This window comes from Drosophila navojoa, chromosome X, assembly GCF_054131105.1.
Source record: "Drosophila navojoa isolate 15081-1374.11 chromosome X, UAZ_NAV_1.0, whole genome shotgun sequence".
NCBI classification, from domain to species: Eukaryota; Metazoa; Arthropoda; class Insecta; order Diptera; family Drosophilidae; genus Drosophila; species Drosophila navojoa.
Window position 1 is genome coordinate 13494979 of NC_142895.1, and position 23351 is coordinate 13518329.

Here is a 23351-nt window from a genome sequence, read left to right on the forward strand (position 1 = left end):
GGCTATTTAAGGCATTTCAGCACGCATACTTACATATATTAAGTTAATTTCCGCTCTTGTTGGCAAGAATTAATAATAATTTCATTTATAAATAGGCGCCTATTCGAAATTTAAATTGTCAACTGTGAGCAACAACAAAAAAAAAAAGGCACAATTCGGGCACCCACACTTTGGTTCATAGCTCAACACTGGCTGTAGCCCATTTAAACTATTTTCTCGTCGCGTGTATATATATTTGAACATGTGCAAGAATGCAAAGAACTAATCAAATAATTAACTTTTTTGTTTTCCAATTTTCTTTTTGCATTTAAATTAAATAAATAAGATTGTTGTGCAAAGGTGGCAACGCTGTATCGATAAGTTGATGGTGCTCGAAAGATAGGCCTTGGGCTTTGCGCGGCAAATTTGAATTAGCATGGACCATAATGCGTTGCGATACTCTAAAAGCTGTATGGCAGCGCCAAGTCGATAAACTGGCAACGCCTCAACCCTTGCACACCAATTCATTTGCGCGGCAAATTTAAAATTGAAACATCGAGGTGAATCAAGTTATCTGTGAAAAACAAATAAAGATAGCCAAGAGCAGAGCGAAACAAAATGATTAATGTTACTGCTGCAGTTCAATGCAGCATTTATTAATTTAAATATATGTATATACGTCATGTGCCTGTGTCATACATTTATAGTATGATTGTAAATGATATATATGAATATGTGTATATATGTATATGTATGTAGTACAAAAGCATAACAAATAAATAACAAGAAATCATTCAATACATATTACTTGTACATATGCATGTTTATAGGGTATTAGATAAACGCATACATTTTGGTCTACTTTTAGGAGCCGCCAGACATAAATCCAGGATCCGCTTTTGGTTAATAACGCACAGGGAACAAAATAAGAACATTTCGATAAATACTTTGCAGGATCTAAGCAAAATTACAAGGTATGTAATAAAAAAAAAACGGTAAATATATGTATCTATACATACATATATGCTTATGTATATGTATATGAAATGGTAAAATCATTAGCTGAAGAATCCGCCGAGTTATCGATGGAAAGGCACGCCTAGACATTTGTGGGCGCATCCATACCACAGATGACGGACTTAACCACTGCGGCGGCTGAGAGTGCGGCATAGTTCTGCCATTTGCGCGTGGACATGCCGTCCTTGTAGTCGGATATGCCCTTAATCAGTATAAAGCTCTCCCGACAATTGCCAATGATGCTGTCCAGCACGCTGCTCATCTCGACATCCGTGGCCAGCAGGCCAAATTTACGTGCAAACTTTGTGCGCAAATCATCATTTCGCACCAGATCCCGACCAGAGCCGATCGGACCCAGATGCAGGCGCGGCCGTGTCACGCCATTGATCTCATCGGCGGCAATTGGATGGGCCACCTCGATGACCTCGTTATTGCCAATATTCATGAACAGTTTATCCGTCTTGCCGTCCGGTCGGCCAAAGTCGCTTTCCGTCTTCTGGGCGAGCGATTGCTGGGCATCGAGCAAATACTTTTCCCACGGACGCTTCAGCTCCATGTTGGCCTGCAGACTCTCGGCGATCTGTTGCAGCGAATCGTTGACTGGGAAATATGTCTTGACATCGTCGCCGGTCTTATAGACATACACATATGGTTTCTCCTTGCTGCAAATGTCATTGTGAGAAGGGGTTTATTATCGATTGAACTGTGTGTGTGTGGGCGGCACTCACCTGTTGAGCAGCGCACGCTGCTTGTCCACATATGAAATGACAACGTCGCCCAATCGCACGTGCTTCTTGTAGTCCGTATAGTGTGGCACTCCGCCAGCCACGCCCACAATGAAGACATAGTCAACCTTTTGGAATGTGCCCAGCAGTCTGGTTGTCGTATTGCCCGTCGCCGTCATCGCCTCCCGTGTACTGCCCGCCGACGGCAGCTTGGTGCTAACTATCCGATGTGCTCCAATGTTGCCCAAGGTATACACATTCGATTCGCCTGTGGAGCAGATGGATTCAGGCAACGATTAGCGGGCATCAAAATGTGCAATTTCACTGCGCTGACTTGACAAAACCACATGAATACATATACAGATGTGAGCCACTCTGTGTGCGATGTGTACTTGTGTCTGTGTGTGTGTTTGTATATGTGTGTTATTGACTGTGTGTGAAATGTCCATTGGGCTAATGAACTGCTTTGATGTGCACAATGTGTTTGGATTGTGGCTCAGGTGCGTGACGACAACAATGAATGGTTAAAACAATAACAATAACAATAACAAAGCTCGAGCTATAATGTCTAACCAGCCCATGGCTCAACTCTCACAGCTGAGCCCCAAAAAAACAAAACAAAAACAAAAACACCTTAATGTTAACAACAACAATAACAAACGAAATAACAAGCGACTTTGACGACAAATGACAAAAAACAAAACAAGCTCAAGGCCAAGTTCGCAATTTCTGTTGTTTCTGCTTCGTCATCAAAACATTATTCATAATTTATAGGTTTTATATGGCTGATATATTAGTTGTAAAACAATTGATTTGTATAGCCAATATAGACTGTAGCTAGACTGTCTGTGAGGAATGCTAAATTTAAATGTGATATATGTATAACATATAATATAATATAATATAATATAATATTATAAATATTAATATATATTTATATAATATAATATATAATTTTATATGCAAAATTATCAATTTTATTTTTATTTTTTGTTTACCATTTTCACTTTTTTTCTGTTTTTTTAATTTTTAAATTTTATTTTAATTTCAATAAATTTAATTATTTTTTTCTATATGAACAATATATTTAACTTCTTATTTTTTAATTAATCTATTTTTGATAATATTTTTTATTCACTGTTTTTCGTTTTGATTTAATCAATTCTGGCTAAAAATAAAATAATTAATATTTTTTTTCTTATATATATATTTTTTAGTTTAATTAGTTGCTTTGTTTTAGCTACAATTATTTTTTGTTAGTTTTTTTTTTTTTTTGTATTTTATAAAAAACCAATTTGAAGCTTCTTTTACTTGTTTAGTCTCAATATACAATATTTATTTTTTAATCTTTATTTATTATCTTTTATTTTAATAATTATATTATTTGTGATATTAATTTTAATAAATAAATTAATTTTTTATTATTTAATTTATTTTGCTTTACTACTTTGTTGAATACCAATAATATTAATTTTTAAATAGTTTTTAATTTATAAAAGGTTTTTTTTTTTTTTAATTTTATATAAAACCAGTTTTAGGCTTCTTTTACTTGTTTAGTCTCAATATACAATATATATGTATATATATATTTTTTTATCTTTATTTACTATCTTTTATTTTAATAATTATATTATTTGTGATATTAATTTTAATAAATAAATTAATTTTTTATTATTTAATTTATTTTGCTTTACTACTTTTTTGAATACCAATAATATTAATTTTTATATAGTTTTTAATTTATTAAATTTTATATGTATTAATTTTAATTTTTTAAACTTGTATAGTATTTATTTCTATTATATTATTATTTTATTTTGTATTTCTAAATAATCTCTTTAATTATTAATTTTGTTATCTATTTTATATTTTATATTCACTACTTGGATTCAAATTTAATTTATTATTTTAATTTTTTATGATATATGTTTTGACATATTTGTGTAACATCCAATGCTATTTACACTGAGCACCTAAAAAAAATACTGATGGCATTATCAGCAACAGATATCACTTAGCATTCTCTATATATATAGAAATTGATTGTCATATGGGTAGATATATTTTTATGAGTCTTTGGTTAATTGACATGTTGTGAACTTGACCCCGAGCTTAGCTGAATATATGCTAGAGTACATACATATACATGAACATAGTGGATATTTATATGGTTATGTAAGTCTTAGGCGACTGGGTGCTTACCAAATCTGCGTTTCTTATTGGATTTTCTGAGTGAGTTCGTTAGAGTGGGATCGGAATCTGTTATGCACACACACACACACACACACATACATATTTGGTATACGTATATGCGTATATATATGTTGATTTTGCGTAATTAATTGATTGATTAAAAATTTTGCGGTAGCGGGCGTTTTTTAGGGCGTAGGGAGGGGCAAGCAAACAATTTGGTATTTTCAAAATGCATTCAAAATTGCGATGGTCGGTGTACCGTTACGGTTAGAGTACAAGAGAGCAACGAGGGGAAGATATATATATGAGAGAGAGAGAGAGAGAGAGAAAGAGAGAGAAAGAGAATTAACGCATTCCATTGCGGGCACTCTGCACTCTGCGACTTGTGGCGCCACCTACCGACTGTGGTGTAGCGAACAAACGTCTCCTTGTTCTCCAACATGGCGTCCACGGCGAGCTTCTCACAGTACTGGGCCGTTATGATGGCAATCGTTGGCTGCTTGTTGGAGGCTATCGTCGGCATCTGTTTGACCACCTTGATCTCCTTGTCCTCGTGATGGATGCGGGTGTACGCATTGTACTCCATGGACTTGATGAGGCCGCGCTCCTGCAGCGATTGTATGACCAGCAGCACATCCTGTTCATTCCAGCCATAGTCCCTGAAATGGACAGACTTGGTTGAAAGGAGAGAGCCAGAGCGAGAGAGAGAGAGAGTGAGAGCACGCTACTTACTTTGCCAAATCTTCCGGCGAAACGGGACTCGGATAGGCCTGCTCAATCAGCTCCAGCACCTTCTCCTGCGTCAACGGTGGAGATTCAAATTGTGATTCCTCCAGGGAAACTGTCAAGTGAAACGGAGAGAGAGAGAGAAAATGGAGATTGAAGAGTTTTAAAAATCTGTATCCACTCAATGGGCTCTTTTGTGTGGCATTAATGGTTACGATTTCGTTAGGGGCGGACAGGCAGGCAGCCGCTACAACTTGCAGTGGGCGTGGTTAGGCGTGGGTTAGCACACGACGTTGGCTGCGATGGAAGCAAGCCGTAATGGGAGCGTTAACTTAATTGCAGCCAGCAGACAAATTGGGCACTTGAGTGCCTCAGCACACAGAGAGCGAACAGCACGCTCGGGGGAAGGGGGGCGTGGCGCGGCCACTATTGAAGGCAATGCACCCGAAAAACGGTTGGCAGCAGTTCGAGCGCCATTGGCAAGTGACAATTAGCGCCAAGGGCAATGTACGCAACAACAGTTTAAAGAGCACTGCACAGAAAGTGTAAGCAATGCACTCGTGTGCAGCTTAACAACAGTTTGAGCATTACTGGCGACTAGCAAAGCCGGAGGCAACGTACACATATGCATACATACGCATAAACGTTTTAGAAGCACTGCTTGACACACAATCTTCTGCAGCGTAACAGTTTTAATATCACTGACAAGCATCAGCGCCAAAAGCAATGTGCGAACGCACAACAGTTTGAGAAGTATTACAAAGAAAGTGTAATCAATGCTTGCAAGCTCAGTTTGAATAGCATGCAGCTCAACAACAGTTTAAGTACTACTGGCAAAGGGCAGAGTGTAAGCAAAACAGTTTGAGGACCATTTACGCACAATAATTTGAGAAATATAGCAAGCGAAACGTAATGCTAGCAAATACGGTTTTAACAGCATTCTTGTGCAGTTTAATGGTAAACGGTAGTTTGAGGACCATTGGCTAGCGACAGTTGGCGCCAAACGCAAAATGTACGCAGTTTGAGGATAACTGTAAGGGCAATTTGAGCGTTGCTTGAGCAGCACAGTTTTAGTAGCATTCTTATGCAGCGCATACTGTGAACAGTAACAGTTTGAGAGCAAATGACAGCGCCAAGGGAAGCACACAAGCACAACAGTTTGGGAATGACTGTAAGAGAGGTTGAAGCGTGCTTGATCAGCACAGTTTTAGCAGCATTCCTGTGCAGCAACGGTTTGTGGGCAACTGTAGGGGAAATTTCGAAGTTTCGCTTGCAAACACAGTTTGAGAGACAGTTTCGCACAGTTTAAGAGGAACTAGACGCATTTATTTATAAATGTGTATTTAGTGTGTGTTTTGTTTTGTTTTGTTTTTGTACTAAAACTCAGTGCGTTTCATTTTTATTCGATTTTCATTTTTACTTTGTCATTGAATAGATTGATGTGTGCGTGCATTAGTAAAACGAACGAACGGGAATAACAGAACAACAAGAACAGCATGAACAATAACAAGAAACAGAACAACAAAACAAAGAACAACAAGAGACATGAAATTATGATGTACAATGGACATTTGTTTTGTTGTTGTTGCTTTTTTTTTTTTTTTTTGGTTTAGTAATTGGTTTTGGTGGCTGGCGAGGATTAGTTGGCATTGAAAGCGGCGGAGCAGAGGCAGCGGCAGAGGCAGCGACAGAGGCAGCGCCTCACTTGCGACGCGCACTCAGCTGCTCGGTGTACATGTCCAGCCAAATGGCCTTCATCAGATTGTCGCCATCACCTGTTTTCTTCTGGGCGAGCAACGCCTCCTCGAACTTGCGATTGCAGTCTCCATAGCAATAGATGATGTAGCCATCGCGCGCTGTCGGCCACATAAATAAACCAGAATATACATACATACATACATATGTATGTAGCATACACAGACACCCGATGTCAGAGATAACAAAAAGAGAGAGAGAGAGAGATAGATAGAAAGTGAGCGAGAAAGATTCAAAAGAACCCATAAAGGAGAGATATTAACTGAACCAAACAAAAGTATTTGAAACTAAAAGGAGAGAGAGAGAGAGAGGGAGAAGGCAGAGAAAGAGAGAGAGAGAGTCAGACAGACTTAGCTAAAACTTACGCGGACGTGACGGCGGCGCCGACGTCTCCTCCAAAATGCGCAGCTCGATCTCAATGGACTGGATCTCATTGTAGCCATGCTGCAACAGCTTCATGATCTTCTTGATAAAGCCAACATAATCTGCAAGAAATATGAAAATATACAAATATACATATTATCTAGAACAATTTATAATGTCATTAGATATCTATATAAATAATATACATATATATACATAATTTATCTACATCTACTATCTTAAGTCTTATATCATATATCATACATCATACATCATGCATCATGCATCATGCATCATGCATCATACATCATACATCATACATCATACATCATACATCATACATCATACATCATATATCTTATATCTTATATCTTATATCATATATCTTATATCTTATATCTTATATCTTATATCTTATATATTATATCTTATATCTTATATCTTATATCTTATATCGTATATCTTATATCTTATATATTATATCTTATATCTTATATCTTATATATTATATCTTATATCTTATATTTTATATCTTATATCTTATATCTTATATCTTATATCTTATATCTTATATCTTATATCTTATATCTTATATCTTATATCTTATATCTTATATCTTATATCTTATATTTTATATCTTATATCTTATATCTTATATCTTATATCTTATATCTTATATCTTATATCTTATATCGTATATCTTATATCTTATATTTTATATTTTATATTTTATATCTTATATCTTATATGATTTATAATATGTCTTCTATCTTTTATCTATCTATATCTATATCTATATCTATATCCATATCTATGTCTTATATCCCATATCCTCTATCTACATCATTATAAATCTCCCTTCTCACCTCTGGGAAAGTCCTGCGGACTGACTAGCTCCTTGAAAAAGTCCTGGGCAATGTGCGCCTGCTTCTCATCGTTGGTCAGCCAGTCCCGGAACCAGAAGCGCAACGTGCGCGACTCCTGCGAGTGCTTGCCCGTATTGGCGCTGACCAGAAAGACACGAAACTCCAGGGATAGGGCGGCCGGCTTGCTGGCGCTCTTCTGGCCGGCCACCGTGTCCTTGTTGATGATGATGCCCGTGTGATCGCCGCCGGCGACATGGACGCGATCATTGATCTCATCCACCAGCTTGCGTTCGATCAATATAACGGTACTGTTGGCGGTCTTGCCACGTGGCGTCATCACGACGTGCTCGATGCGCGGCGGCGTCTGACTCCGGCGGGCAGCGTTGCTGTTCTGAGCGCCGATTTGATTTTGTTGGCTCCAATCGCCTGTCGCTGCGACAATTTTATTGCAGTTGTAACTGTTGTTGTAATCGCCATTGTTGTTGTTGTTGTTGCCATTGCTGTTGCCATTTGGTAGCGTTCCATTGCCGTTCGGTTGCGATTTTGTTGGCTTTGGCGGCGGCGGCGGCGGCGCCATCTGTGTCTGACTTCTACGACCTGACATATTTCCCGATGCGCCCAGCGATAGCTCTAGTTATTCTTATTGGATTTTTCTACTTCTTTCACTGTTGTCCTTGTTGTTGTTGCTGCTGATGGGTTTTCGGCTCGGCCTTGAGGAAGCCCAGCGTGTTGCCTGAAAAGTACGAAAGTGGGAAAGTTTTAGTAAGTAAGCGTAGCCTATATATATATATTTAGACGGAAGTATTTGTGCGCTCGCATTTGTATTTCACATTTCCATATCCGATTCTCCGGTTTCTTAGTCCGTCCGTCTATCTGTCCGCCTGTCTCTCTCTCTCTCTCTCTCTCTCTGTCTGCCTGGCGTTGGCAACGCGCCAAACAAATTTGGAATTCATATAATAATTGGTGTCATAAATTTCGTGCCCACCTAACCCACGTATCCCTCCCTCGTCAGAGTGCAACCACCACCACCACCACCACCTGGCCGGGCTGGCGACCCAGTGACTTGCTTCTTGCCAAAAAAAACAAACAAAGAAGCGCACCAAAATAAACCCAAAAACAGAAACCAAGAAAATCAATAAGAGTTTTGTTACGCCAAGTGCATAAGTGAGCCCAAGGCACAGCAACAACCCCGAGAGGGCGCTACGCTGGGGCACCCCTGAAACGCTTTGCCAGCAATTAAAGACACAGTCCGTATTCCGGCCGCACGCCCGTCCGGCCAAATGTCACCAAAAGTTTTTTGAACCCGTTAGCCGGGCCACACACAAATGGGGTTGGATTGTTGCGGCTAGAGGGGGAGGGGGCAAAGGCGACGTGGCACTATGTCCGGGCGTATGATTCGTGCCAACAGAAATTTGCATAAGGTAAACAACAGTTGCTTGCTGCAAAGTTACGGAAAGAGAACGTGACGGAACGGCACAGGGCGGGCGGGGACGGTACGGGACGGGACGGAACGTGAAGGTCTATTGCGCACAACGCCAAAGTCAACTCAAAAGCCAAAGGCGAATGAACCAAAAAAATAAAAAAGCCCATTTAGAAGACAGTCGGAATAAAATATTTACAAACAAGGAAGCGGCACAGATGCATATGAAGAATATACCAGAGAGATGCCTTAATTATACTTTAAGTAATGTCTTGATCTGCTCTATCTCAGCATATCCGAGTGATAGAGTCTTGTGGCTCGGATAGAGTCTCAAATTTGAAACAGTTTCTTCGAACCATTTTTTGGAACAGCCAAAAATCTAGGATAAGTGAAGGGATACTCAAACAGTTGAGCATTCAAAATCCTTCGATTACTGTGAATGAATGAATGAGTGAAGCTTTGTAAGGTTTAAGGTTTCAAAATTGGATGTGCGTCAAACAATTCGAAAGACTTGTTGAGCACACCTCGCTAATATACCTAGCTAATCTGAACAGACCCCATTTCTCCATAATCTAGTCACTCAATTAAAAGCTTTTCTCCTACAAGCCAAAACCATCTTCAGAATCGATATGCGATACTCGATAATATACATATATAAAGATATCGATATCACATTTACTTATCATCATATCATAAATCACTTTTCCACCAAGTGTCTTTTAAGCCACATGTCTGCAGAGATAGAAGCGAGCAAAAACTCGTAGCTCTCCCTATATAAAAAATACATAAAAATACTTACATATATATATATATATATACACATATCTATATATGTGAGAAAGTTACTAACATACAATAAAGAGAGAGTATTTCAAGAGCTCTTATCTATACCAAACATTTAGTTCATTTTGAAGCCGGCTTCTCCCTTTGGTCATTATCCCTGGCACGTCTGGGATATGAGCTGTATTATGATCATCATCATCTTCATCATCATCATCATCCTCATCATCGTCATTGACATAATGAACACTCGTCGCAGCCCACTTAATTAGATTAAAGAGCATCTCCCCTGGCGCAGTTGTTGATGTCGAAAAGCGACCCAAATGGCAGGAGGCGTACGGCAAGGGGCAAGGGGCAAGGGGTGAGTGTAAAGGGTGCACACTCGAATTTCATGGCCGGAAATAATTTGCCGTCTGCAATTTCAATTTAACCCGCAGCAGAAGAAGACGACAACAAATACTGTGCACACAGTTTGACATCCACTGCCAATGGGCATTCCATGGCATGTAAAGCCAACCCAGCCCAGCCCAAGCCAAGCCAAGCCAAGCCCTCGTCATAGCCCAGCCAAGGCAGCCCGCTGGCCCAACCTCCGCAGTGAATGCATTTCTCAACTTCCGTTCGCGCATTTTGTAATCTATACAAGCTGAAGATGTTGCCGCAGAGACAACGGACAGACAACGGGCAATAGCAGAACTGAAGCAACACACATTCCAACAGCTCTGCATATAGTGCGCCGATCTTATGAGGCGTTGTCGACGTCTATCCAAATGAAATTGAAATTCCAATGCCAACTGCCTGGCGAAGCGTAACGCCAACATTCTATTAGGGGGAGCGAGAGAGGGAGAGAGTTGGAGTGAGAGGGAGAGAGAGAGAGGGAAGCAATGAAAAAAGGAGTTATGGGTGAGCGAATTGCCGCTTGTTGGAGTCACGTGTGCTGGCCTCCTAACCGGCGACCCATTACATGTCATATTTGGAGCGGGGCGTGGTGGGCGCGGCATGGCTTGAGGGAGTGAGAGTTACATTTCCGTTATACCCAAAGCAAAAGCAAAAACTTATGCAGGCTAAGCAGCACAGATGATGCATAGGGTAGGGTATACGAAAGGGTCGAAACGACATTGACACACAAGAGAGTTGACAATTTATGGTATATATACGATGCTCCAGTATAGTATAGCCTAGTAATATATTGCCTATAAAGGTATATCTTTATGGTTTTTAATGAAGGGAAAGAAAAGTTGAAAAGTCATTTAAATCCGGCTTATAAGACTAAAAGATAATAAATAATAAGAGTAAAGCTAATAATAATCATAATAATCATAGTGATTATGATGTTTTAGTCATGGACAAGTAATAATGATTATGATATTGAATGATAATAGCAATGACAATGACAATAACAATCACAATAACAATAAGAGTGGCTATGATAACGACAATGGCAATGACAATAACAATGACAATGACAATGACAATGACAATGACAATGAGAATGAGAATGAGAATGACAATGACAAGGACAATGACAAGGACAATGACAATGACAATGACAATGACAATGACAATGACAATGACAATGACAATGACAATGACAATGACAATGACAATGACAATGACAATGACAATGACAATGACAATGACAATGACAATGAGAATGAGCATGACAATGACAATGACAATGGCAATGACAATGACAATGACAATGACAATGATAATAATTACAATAACAATGACAATGAAAATATTATAGTAATAACAATGACTACAAAATTTGTTGTCCCAACACTAATTTTAGTGCAGTGACGTACTAATTAATAATGACACTAATCACATTGAGAATGATAATATATATTATTAATAATGATAGCATCATACATTAATACTAGAAAATTTGTAATATTCTAAATAATTGTCGTTTGCACGGTATAACAATATCGGGTCAACAATCGCCAGTTACTGCCACGCGTTTAGCCCACATAGCAGCAACAGCAACAGCAGCAGCAGTGGCAGAGGCAGAGGCAGCAGTGGCAGAGGTTTGAACAGCCCCCATGCAAGCGGCACATGCAACAATTCGCTGTGGGCTGCTCGAGTGGGCGCTTTTTGCCAAAGTCACTGTGAAAATCAAAACTAAAACCGCATCACCCACTCAACGACTCAAGCGAAGAGGCAAACACTAGAGGGAGAGCGAAAGAGAGAGAGAGAGAGAGAGAGAGAGAGTGTGAGGTGCAGACGCCTATTTATTGCGGTTTCCTGTTGCTTGTGGGCGCCGATCTGGCCTAGAGCTAAAGGCCGAAACGAAAGCCGAATCGTTGAACTGAGCACTTTGATGACAATCGAAGATAGAGGCGATGGCATAGCTTATAGAGGTGGAAAATAGACGTGGATATGTTATCGATAGCTAACAATTTTGCATATTTAAATTGCTATCGAGCTGATGATTTAAAGATGAAAAAAGCCGAGTTTTACTTTCAGATGAATTCTAGTACTTTATTGGTAAGTTATATAAATTGATCTGCATATGCTTTTTAATATAATCGATAAATTGCTGAAGACTTCTAAAAGACTTTTAATTAGATTGAGCTTACTTCGGAATAATAATTCGCTAGATGTAGATGGTCGAATTGCGCAAGTAAGTTATCGATAACTTGTTAATACTTATGTACATTGCACAAACTGCGCGATCGATAACATTACTAAATAATATCGAGCTGTATATGCCAAAGGCTATATATAATATATATCTATTTTATTCCAAATTAACTTGAATTACTATCGATAGCATGGAAATAGCTATATCAATTCTATGTAGGCATGTTATCGATAACATAACTTAGCCTTTTTTATTATAAGCTCTTTAAAATTGATTACAAATCAACTCAAAACAAGTGAAAGTCGGAGTTCATGTCTCAGTATAAAGAAACACCATCTGCATTTTTGTCAGTGTATTCTGAAACCTTCTCTCAATTGATTCGACATCGAAGGAATGTGAAATGGCAGTTGAACTGAAGAACATTTACATTCATTCATTTCAATGCTGCTGGCGCTATCAAAAATGTTTATTAAACAAACAAATTAAGTTTCGAGCATATGACGAACCATTCTCTATTTCAGTTCACAGTGAAGACAATCAAGGGCCCAAGAGCAAGCACAATAATAAATAATTGTGCAATTCGCTGATGAGACACACGCGCAATATGAATGTGCGTCCGGTTCTAGATATGTATATATATATATATCTATATCTATATATAATGGCTAGAAAGGAGGCCACACTCACTTGCTCAATCGGCTGGCCAGATGGCGTCTGGTTTGCCCAGTGGCAAGTGCCCACTGTAGCTGCAGCTGACCGACCACCCACATTATGTGATCTCGCTGGCGTCTTCCTGTGCCACGAAAGGGGGTCGTTCGATCGACTCTTATCGCTTTTGTTTTGTTTTTGCTAGTCTACAACAACAACAACAACAACAACAAACAGCCAGCAACTGTTAATTACCCATAAAAAGTTCAATCGAGCTCAACGCCTGGCCCCACATACGTGACTCATTAGCTGCTGTTGCCTTCAATAACAACTATGATTACAGTGTAAGTGAACTACAGTACATATATATATACATATGTATATCGGATATATATATACTCTATATATTACACACATCTATGGCCAGATATCGGCTAGAAATATTTAAATTCATGTCACATTCGTCTCGTTCTCTAATTACACTAAACAAATTAACTCAAATAATGCTGCAATTAGTTAGCTTTACCCAACACTAAACATTTTAATGCTGGCTCAGGCAGAGTCATCGAAAGGGGTATATAGGTTGTTAGCCCAGACTTGACAATTTCTCCTTTTTTTATATTATTTTATTTATTTATTCAAATAATTTTTATTATTAGAACATCAATATATTTAAATATTTATTTTAAGCATTTCAACAATATTTTTAAATCGCAATACCTATTGCTAGGGATAGCTACATATATACCAATCAATCTATATACACATATTTATCTCATTATTAATATCTACATATATCCATATATAACTATATCTATGTCCTATCTATATCATTTTTAATATCCATATCCATATATATCTATATACGCCCTAGTCTACCCTTAAGTAAGTTCTCCCTTCTACTCCACAGCTAACTCTACAAACAGTTTTCACTAAATTTAGCCGCTTTTGGCGTGTATTATGCAGTCGGGCTGGCGCTTCAGGGCCAAGTTCTTAAGTGTTTTTTTTGTTTTCTTTATATTGTTTTAGTAATTTGTGGCGCAGCCTGGGAAAGATTCGTATTATCTTTCAAGTTCAGTTTCTGAAGGTCGGCCTCAACGCGCAAACCTTTGTTTTATTATACAATATATCAAATTAAAAAGTTATACAGAAAACTCGCTACAGTAGTCATTCTTGAATTTTATATACACAAATGTTACAGACATGTTTTGAATATCTTACAGTCCAAGTATTATCTCAAAGGCAAAACTTGTAGAACTATAAATATATGTATGTAGCTACATATACATATATACAAATTAGTGAAGGCAAACTTTATATTATATATAAAGACTTGCTTCTTCTATAAATTATATAAAATTCTTTTTTATAGAGTTTATTTTATAGTTATCTCGAGCCAACCAACGGGATATAGCAACATTCATTGCCAGATAAAGCATTTCAGTATGCTAACTAATGCTAATTGTTTCTACATAAATTCAAGTTCTGAGCTTCAATTCGCACTCTCGATGACTCATTCGAGAGGAAGACTGTGCTTCGAGTTTGTTAGATATTCATTTGAGCTGCTTAAAGCTGAAGCAAATGCAAATTGCAAACAAAAACTTAAGCTGGAAGTCATCAGAGCAATTGCCGACTGCTTAATACTCATATACTTAATAATTATAGAGGTGAGCAAGAGATTGAGTGATCTGCTGACAAAGTGTTCAAGTGAGTAATAAAGTGATCTAGTAAAGGAATTGTCCAGTCAGCAAGTGATCAAGTGATTGTCTAATCAATTGATCGACTGATTAAGCGAGATGAGTGATCCAATTGCATCATTTTAGCCTTGATCGGACACACATTTCTCCCTTTGATCGAGCGTTAAATAGATCTAGTGAACAAATGATGTGATCAACTGATCAAGTCAGATCCAATTGCCAAACTTAATCTATCTAGCGCTAAAACTCTAGAGCAGACGACTTCAAGAACTTCTTAAGCTTGATCAGATAAGTCTCTATCTCTCTCTCTCTCTCTTTGGTGAAAAGTAGTCAACTGATCAAGTCAGAGATCTATGAATCTAATTGACAAATTTGATTAGTGTAGCGCTAAAACTGTGGAACAGGCGGTACCAGTATACCCTTTCTCGAATCATGAGCAAGCACAATAAACAAGTCGAGCTGTACGTATTCACATTTGCAACTCGTTTCGCTGATAAACAAAATCCAAGCGAAAACATTTTAGTCAATTTCCAAAAAGCAGAACAGAATGATCAAATATGAGCAAGAGCTGAGAGCTGAGAGCTGAGCCTCACTTTAATTCGAGTGGCGCTATCGTCATCATCCGACTTAACATCATTGTCATCGATGTGCTGACTGGGGGGATTTCATAAGATCCAATGTGGTCAGCTGCTTAGTCTAGAATCTGAGTGTGTTCTATTGATGGACGGCTGACTAAAAGGCAACGATGCTCGTGACGAAAATGGAATGGAAAAAGAGCCTAGAATGACGATTTGGCAAAACTATTCACATTTGCATATCGCACAATATGTGGCGCTCCGCAAACGTCAAATGATTCAATTAACCGAACATGAATACATGCGCCCTGATTCATGAGTACCCCGTTTCGATGCCCTCTGCTTGCGTCGCTGTCTCTATTCAAAATTCAATTGCGATTCGCAGTCAAGAGTTCACGGGCAATTTGGCAAAAACAAAGGTCGCCCCTGACGGCCTTCTTCTTCTTCTTCTTCGTCTCCGTTATCGCCAGGCCACGAATCAAGTCAAATGCAAACTATAATAAATTGATATAATTTAGTTTCGAGCCAAAGTACAATTCTCAATTGCGAATATGCACTGCGCAAAACAAAAAACGATATGAGTAAATCGCATATAAAATCGGAAGTTCCTAAAGCCAAGTTAAATCTATTTCATATAGGTAAGACTTCCTGTTTTCAGTATTATTGACATTTACGATAATCACTATGCGAAGTTTTCTCTGTAGCTAAGCCAGAGTACTTTTCTTGCCCGTTTACGATATTCCATACGAATAGCTAGCACTTTATCATAGTACAGTTTCGACCTGTCTTATACGATGTACGATATTACGTATGCGACAGCTACTTGAGATTACCTCCCTTGCCCATATAAAGTATTCAATACGTCTAGATCACACTGTATCTGAATACAGTTTCAGATTTCCATTGTTGCCCATTGACGATATACAATACGTGACGGTCTCTTTGTAGACTGCTGCATGTTTCATATAACCCATTCTTGCCCATTTGCGATATTCAAAACGTTTCATTCTCTATTCTCTAGCTTTATAATGTTTTAGACAATAGTTTTTGTCCATTTACGATATTCAGTGTATGACGATCTTTCTGTTGCCTAATGCAGTCACCCATTATTTGCGTAGGCCATTTACGATATTTGCATATGCTAAGATAATTATACTATATGATCAAAATCCTTTACGATATTCGGTATATGTGAATGTTTTCGTATCGTCATCCTTGAAGCATCACAACTAACTTACGTTATTCAGTATATGAGCCTTTTTCTCCACTGAGTTCTAATTGGCATGATACATTTACGATATTCAATTTGAGATCGTTATGATTACATCTATCAGCCTGCAGACTGTTTCATCTTGTTGCACATTTACGATATTCAATTTACGAAGATCTCTGCATTAGGAGTTGGAGCCATTAGCACTTGTAAAGCATTTACGATATTCCAATTAATGAATCACTTATCAGATCTCTAGGTCGACAGTCTGTCTAGAGATAAGTCTAATAAATTCTTGCGCAAATGCCAGAAAATGTGCCAAATAGACAAGCTGTTTAGATATATATACGATATATATCTATATATTTATATATGCATATATATACAATTCTTTCGTCAGACACCTCCGAATTACAGTTTCCGTTGCGTTAGATACATTTGTTGTTATTTTTCGCCACGCCAAATTGACTCGATTGAGTTGGAAACGTGGCGCAGATGGAACTCAATGGGGATATACTATTTTTATTATTTTTTTTCGACTTCTTGATATTATTTCGCTTTAGTTATAAATTTGAGGCCTAAAGCCAAACAAATACTTGACACAAAACGAGTTGATGCGATCCAGATGATGATGATGATGATGATGATGATGATGATGATGATGATCAACATAGAGAACATTATAATTTGCTGTGCTGGACAAAAGATGGCACAGATTGCGTGCTGGAATCGACTAGTTGGAACATTTCGTCACGAAATGCTTGGCGAATGCGTCATCACAGCACAGATGGCCAGCGCTCATCGAGCGGATCAATAAAAACTGCGTTAAATGCAATTATCGACGTCCCCCAAGACCCGCTGCTCCCGCTCCCATTCAGTTAACACTTTTCTCCCGTTGCCCATATAGAATGCAAAGAAATTTGACACACATTGCGTGGGCGGCGCACTCAAAAGCTAATTGCACAAAGACCTCCCCACAAACTACCCGCCCTTAAGCAACCTCCCTCTGCACACCATGGCATGGGCATGAGTGATAGTCGACCAATATATACCCTAACTTTTGGTTAAGTCAGATAAAAGACAGACAAATGCGAGCGAGTTAGAGGAAGATATAGATATAAGAAGAGGGAGAGGGAGACACAGAGAGAGAGAGAGAGTGAGAGAGTGAGAGAGAGAGAGAGAGAGAGAAGGAGAAAGAATCAGTTTTGTTTTCCACTCAATTTACACGCTTCAAGGTGGATTTAATGAGTGTAAAACAAATTGAATTTCTATACAACTTAGATCATAATGGGAATAAAACTTATCTACTTGGCTCTATATTTTACAGCCCTAGGTAAAACAAGGTTTTTGGATGATATCAGCTGCTAATATAGAGGAATTCATTCACCTCAAGAGCTATATATATCAATGTATATATAGCTACATAACATTTATCTAATCTCTTGAATATATTTGACAAATTTACGAGCGATCCATGAGTCAATGTGAAGTTCTGTAAGGCTGATACTTGTACAATTAGCACATTGGCAAATGTTTAGGGTATTTTCAGAGTGAGCAAAGCTTTCGGCTTTGGCCCTCCCTGCAGAAAGTCTTGGAAGTCAGCCGACAGCTCCACTCACACCCCCAGACCTAGGCCAGTCATAGGCCTGCAGCACTTGGGCGAATGGGCTTCGTGCATGCGATGCGCGATGCGCTTACATAGGCCTCTGACCGACACTGGGAAGAGAGAGTATATTGGTTCTGTGGGCGAACAATGAAGTCTGTTAGGTTTTTACTACAATATGTACTTGAGTTAGGAGCTCTAGCTCTAGCAATATCAGGAGCAAATAGTAAAGCCTTTTAGAGTTGTTTAGCTCTATAAATGCAGAGAGAGAGTGGCACATGTTGAGCGAGCATTGGACAGTCGCTACGGCTAGACTGCATTGCTTTATTACTTGTTTCCCACTGTTGGCGCTCTGGTGCATAAATCAAGACGTTAAGACGTTGTGGCAAACGGTCGAGCTGACAGTTTTATGGCCACAACAAACTGGGCCACAATGCCGGCCAGGGCAGCCTAGCAATCCACCCCATCGTAGCGAGCTAATAGGGGATTCTTCTTATATTGTTGAATCGGATATGACTTTCCCTTGCCGATTTCCAGCTAACTGCATTGCGGGAGGGGGGGCGCGAGTGCTTGAGTGGGCGGGTCATGTGATGACCCAGTTAATTACGAAGCGGCCGTCAATTTCGTATTGCCGCATTTACTATGCATTTTAGCCCTGTTATTAGCCAATAATGAATCAATCCAATTTTCTAGACAGTCCTATTTTTGTCTATTTACAGCTGCTCAGAACTTGACTCTACGAAACACCAGGGAGAGGCGAAATAGTTAAAGTCGAGTTTTTGTTGGAGTTTCCGCTCTTTTTTTTAAAGCAATAATTTAATTCTAGTGCCGCAACAACTTTCGAAGCACTTTACCCTGCTCCAGTTCCACTTCCACTTCCACTTTCAGTTCCAGTTCCAGTTCCATTAACATTCCCCGGTTCACCAGACGCCGAGCCGGTGGCCCCTTTGTGCCGCTAATCTCAAATTGCATTTGATTGTCGCCACGCAAATGAGGTTACAAACACACACACACATACATACATATTATATATGCACTATATATTCCATATCAATTTACAGTAATTGCGGCTCACGCATGCCCTCCCGACCCATACAGCATGTAAAAAATAAAAACACATAGGAAACTTTAGCCAGAGACTAAAAATAGACTAAAAACTGCAAGTAGAGTCCCTGCGACTGCATAATACCCGTTCAGCTCTTCGAAAAAATAATCAGTAAATTGAATAAATTTTTATTATTTTCAGCTTTGTCAAAACTTCTATGAAACTTCTAGAAAATGATTTATTAATATATTTATAAAATAATAATAATAAAATAAAAATAAAATAAAATAAAAATGATAGAAGAAGAAGAATAATAAGAATAAGAATAAGAAGAATAATAAGAATAATGATAAGAAGAGATAGAATAAGAATAAGAATAAATAATAATAATAATAAGAATAATAATAATATATAATAATAATAAGAATAATAATAATAATAATAAGAATAAGAATAATAATAAGTAAGAATAATAATAATAATAATAATAATAATAATAATAATAATAATAATAATAATAATAATAAAAATAATAATAATAATAATAATAATAATAATAATAATAATAATAATAATAATGATAATAATAATAATAATAATAATAATGCTAAAAATATATATAGAAATCTATTTAAAAAACCTATATTTCAGAACGATATTTCAGCGACAAAGTAAACAAATATACCCGTATTCACATCAAGCACGAGCAACTCAGGAATCAAAACCCAAAGAGCCAAAAACTAAACAGTTGAAATTATTTTTAAAAGCCAAAGGCAGCGCAATTGGCCAATTGGCCTCAAGTTGAATGAACCGCAGATGGCCCAAAACAAAAACAAAAGAAAAGCCAAAAAGCAGAACAAAAATGAAATGAAATGAAATGTGTTTCAAAATATACGTCTAAAGGTGTGGACGAAAACTCATAAGTGTGAAAAAAAAAAATAGAAAAACAAAAACAATTTCTAAGTACAAAATCAAAGAGAATATTTGTAAACTAAACAAGTGTAAGTGAAAAACGGAAATATATATATATTTAAAAATATATTTAAAAAAAAAAATTGAATTTTATATAAGTAAATTCCCTTTGCACTAAAAACTTGTGAGCTGAAATGAATTTGATTGAATCCATCCGTCAGTCAACTCGCATTTCCCGAGTTGTCTCTGAGATCTATTTCACACATGTTATCTATTCCCTTTTATTACTTTACTTGTCATAGCTTTCCTTTCACTTGGCTTTCTTCTCTGCTCTTTCAATTCAGTCTAAGTCACCTTTGCTTCGCCAGCAATTTGTCAACTTTACCTTAGATTCATAAAGCATCTGAATCCAAAAATTTCTATAATATGTATTTCTTTTTATATCCATAGAAATTTCAAGTTTTCTTTTTCTATTCCTATTAAATTCTCTTTCAATTATTTCTAATATTTCGAGCATTCAGCTTGTATATAATATAAACTATATATATATGTACATCTGTTCATTGTTAATGGATCAATATTTCAGCTATAAATCGCAATTCGTGTTAAACAAGCAAAATTTAATTTATGCTTTACACTCGCTCTTCTTCTGCCTCTCTTCTCGTTTAAATTGTTCACAAAATGAGATCATTTGCTCGCCTGTTGGCTCCATGAAAATACAAAAAAAAAACCAGACCTTGTTCAAAATTTTAAATGCAGGTCAAAATTTGTATACAAACTAATGCCCGCATATATGTATGCATACATCAAAAATTACTCACAAATATATATATATAGATTTATAAACATATACATACATATATGTATATATTCGATGTCGCTTTTGCATTTGCATTTCCGTTCAGAATTTACTTTTCACGAGGCGTTTTAAAACGCTAGCGTTTTTTGTCGCTTTACATTTTAAAAGTACATTTCGTAGGCATATCTATATATATACTATTTTTAATATGTATAATATATTTTATGTGCATATACATACACATATCAGACATACATACATACATACATACATATCTCTTATACACCGCCTCTGCTGTGGCACGACTTTGGACGCGCGCGTTTTTGGCGCGTTTTTAGCAACTTAGCTCAGTGCAAAACAAAAAAATTTTACTATTACTTCAAGTGAAAGTTCAGTCTATTGTGGGTGACGTCCAACCCACCTCACCGCACCAACAACCCATCCAACCCACCAGCCCACTTTACACTCACCTGTTGCTGCTGCTGCTAATTGTTGTTATTTTTTGTAGTTTTACTTTTTATTAATATATTTTTGTTTATTTCAACCGGTTATTGTTGTTTGTTGTTCGCTGGAACTTATTCAATTTGTTTTTTGTTGTTTTTTTTTTTTTTAAATAAATCTGCGTCTTTACGCTTCAAATATGAATCGAAAATAAACCAAGCTTATTAGTTGCTCTCAAACTGTAACTGCCAATGGCTCGCCAACTGTGAAAGCTGTGAGCTTAGAGTAGAGAGGCAGGTTACACAGTCACTCGAGAACTGTAAGCAGCAATGACTTTCAAACTGTAAATCTTTGTTTGGGGGGGGGGGGGGGGGGTTGAAGCTTTCAAGCCCCCAAACAAACAAACAAACAAACATTGCAATGCAATGGCATGCTCTATATTGCTATGTAAATACAGGGCATACAAAATTCCACAAATGGGCAGATAGAATCATGTGTGTGTGTGTGTATCTACATATTTGTATATCTTATCTAATCGTGTGCCTTGAGCAATTTCTCATTATCAACTGATAAGAGCGACGGCTGTGCCTCAAAATCGATCGCTGTGGTTACAAATTGTTGCTCTTCCTCTTCTACCACTACCACTAGTTGTTGCTCTTGTTGTTATTGTTTGTTAATATGCCGGAAACATCGTTTGTAACTTTAGTCATCAGCAATTTCGAACCGTATTCAGAATTTAGCCAGTGAGCTCATGACAAAAAGTTTCACTCAGATGACGTCATGGCCAACAGCATTGAACTTGATCGAGAATTTTATATGGGAGAAAAAAAAAATACAAAACTAATTGAGAGTTCGTGAGGTCTGAGGCAGAGAGAGACAGACCGAGAGAGAGAGAGAGCGAAACATTAGAAGAGATGATTCATAAATATATATCTAATACGAAATGACGTCAACAATTGGTTAAAAAATAATAATAATAATAATTGAGTTACACATGAATTGTTTATATATTTTGTTAAAAAAAAAAAAAAAAAAATATTCAAAAAAAATACTATAAACTGCTAAAAGTCACAGCTCGAAAACCAGCTAAACGAGCAGCTGGTTTACCTTCAGAGATCGCTATTCAAATTGGAACAATTGTTGAGTGCATGGACACACACACACACACACACACACACAGATATATAGCCAAAAGAGACATGGATAGACAAGTACACTTGGAAAATTGCACTAAAACAAAAAACAAAAAAAAAAAAAACACATCAAAAACAACAAGTATATAAACAGCACGCACACACGATTCTTGTCTCATCTCCCTGTGTCTGTCTGTGTGCGTTTGAGTATTAAATTACGCATGCACGCGCGTCTATTTTTAATAAATTTTTACCGTTGTTTACGTCCTGTTGCGCGCGTCGCTTACAATGTAAATACACGGAGTGCGCGCGTAAAATGCCGGCTGCGAGTCGTATACAAAACAAAAGCTCGCGCAACGCACACAACGTCCGCTCTGTTCAATGAATTAATTTCAACTGAATTGTCGTTGCCATTATCGGACGAGCCATTGTATCGATAGACATAAGGTAACACATCGCATCGAGTAAGTATCGATGCCATAGCTTTCGCAAATAATCGGTATATTTGTGATACTGTTTACTGTATAAAAAATGATTTGCCAGGCAACAATCAAATTAATTTGAAATTTTGTTTATCTTGTAAGCCATATATTTGATTTCATGGTCATCATGAGAAAACTTTTCATTTCCAAAGGAAAAGGCGCCAGAAGTAAAGTAATCGATGGTTACTCAACTACACAGTTTTCGAAGCAAAAGCTCACAAAAACTGACTCACAGATGGCGCTAGCAAGATATGGCGCGCAATAACCATAAATTCGCTCTAATTAGAATATTGTGGAATATTAATAAAATATCAATTAAATTGAGCATATTCAATTAAAACAACAACCAGATACGAAACGTTGCAGTTTGCATTTTCCTAATAACGTGTTATCTA

At 37.5% G+C, this 23351-nt stretch overlaps 1 protein-coding gene across 6 annotated transcripts; it reads right to left on the reverse strand.

Moving 5' to 3' along the window:
* Positions 1–723: 723 nt before the first annotated feature.
* On the reverse strand, positions 724–22881 carry LOC108657835 (uncharacterized). 6 transcript variants are annotated; one of them, XM_089263676.1, is made up of 10 exons: positions 22729–22880; positions 21371–21532; positions 7625–8357; positions 6761–6880; positions 6416–6496; positions 4647–4755; positions 4314–4573; positions 3924–3980; positions 1725–1989; positions 724–1658 (listed from the first exon to the last, which is right to left on the reverse strand). In XM_089263676.1, the coding sequence occupies exons 3-10, from the start codon at positions 8226–8228 to the stop codon at positions 1079–1081; spliced, it is 2076 nt and encodes a 691-aa protein (XP_089119802.1). In that variant the 5' UTR covers positions 8229–8357; positions 21371–21532; positions 22729–22880; the 3' UTR covers positions 724–1078. The 6 variants fall into 6 exon arrangements, with proteins under 6 accessions (XP_089119802.1, XP_089119803.1, XP_089119804.1 ...); XM_089263677.1 differs by having other exon boundaries at positions 21365–21532; XM_089263678.1 differs by lacking the exon at positions 21371–21532 and having other exon boundaries at positions 22729–22881.
* Positions 22882–23351: the final 470 nt, after the last annotated feature.

What these genes read in the sequence shown, in the direction of transcription:
- LOC108657835 (XM_089263678.1), bottom strand. Translation starts at nt 8,228, where the DNA reads ATGTCAGGTCGTAGAAGTCAGACACAGATGGCGCCGCCGCCGCCGCCG. An exon ending in TCGCCGGAAGATTTGGCAAA is followed by an intron (nt 4,574 to 4,646) that starts GTAAGTAGCGTG and finishes TGTCCATTTCAG; the next exon opens with GGACTATGGCTGGAATGAAC. An exon ending in CAGCGTGCGCTGCTCAACAG is followed by an intron (nt 1,659 to 1,724) that starts GTGAGTGCCGCC and finishes TGACATTTGCAG; the next exon opens with CAAGGAGAAACCATATGTGT.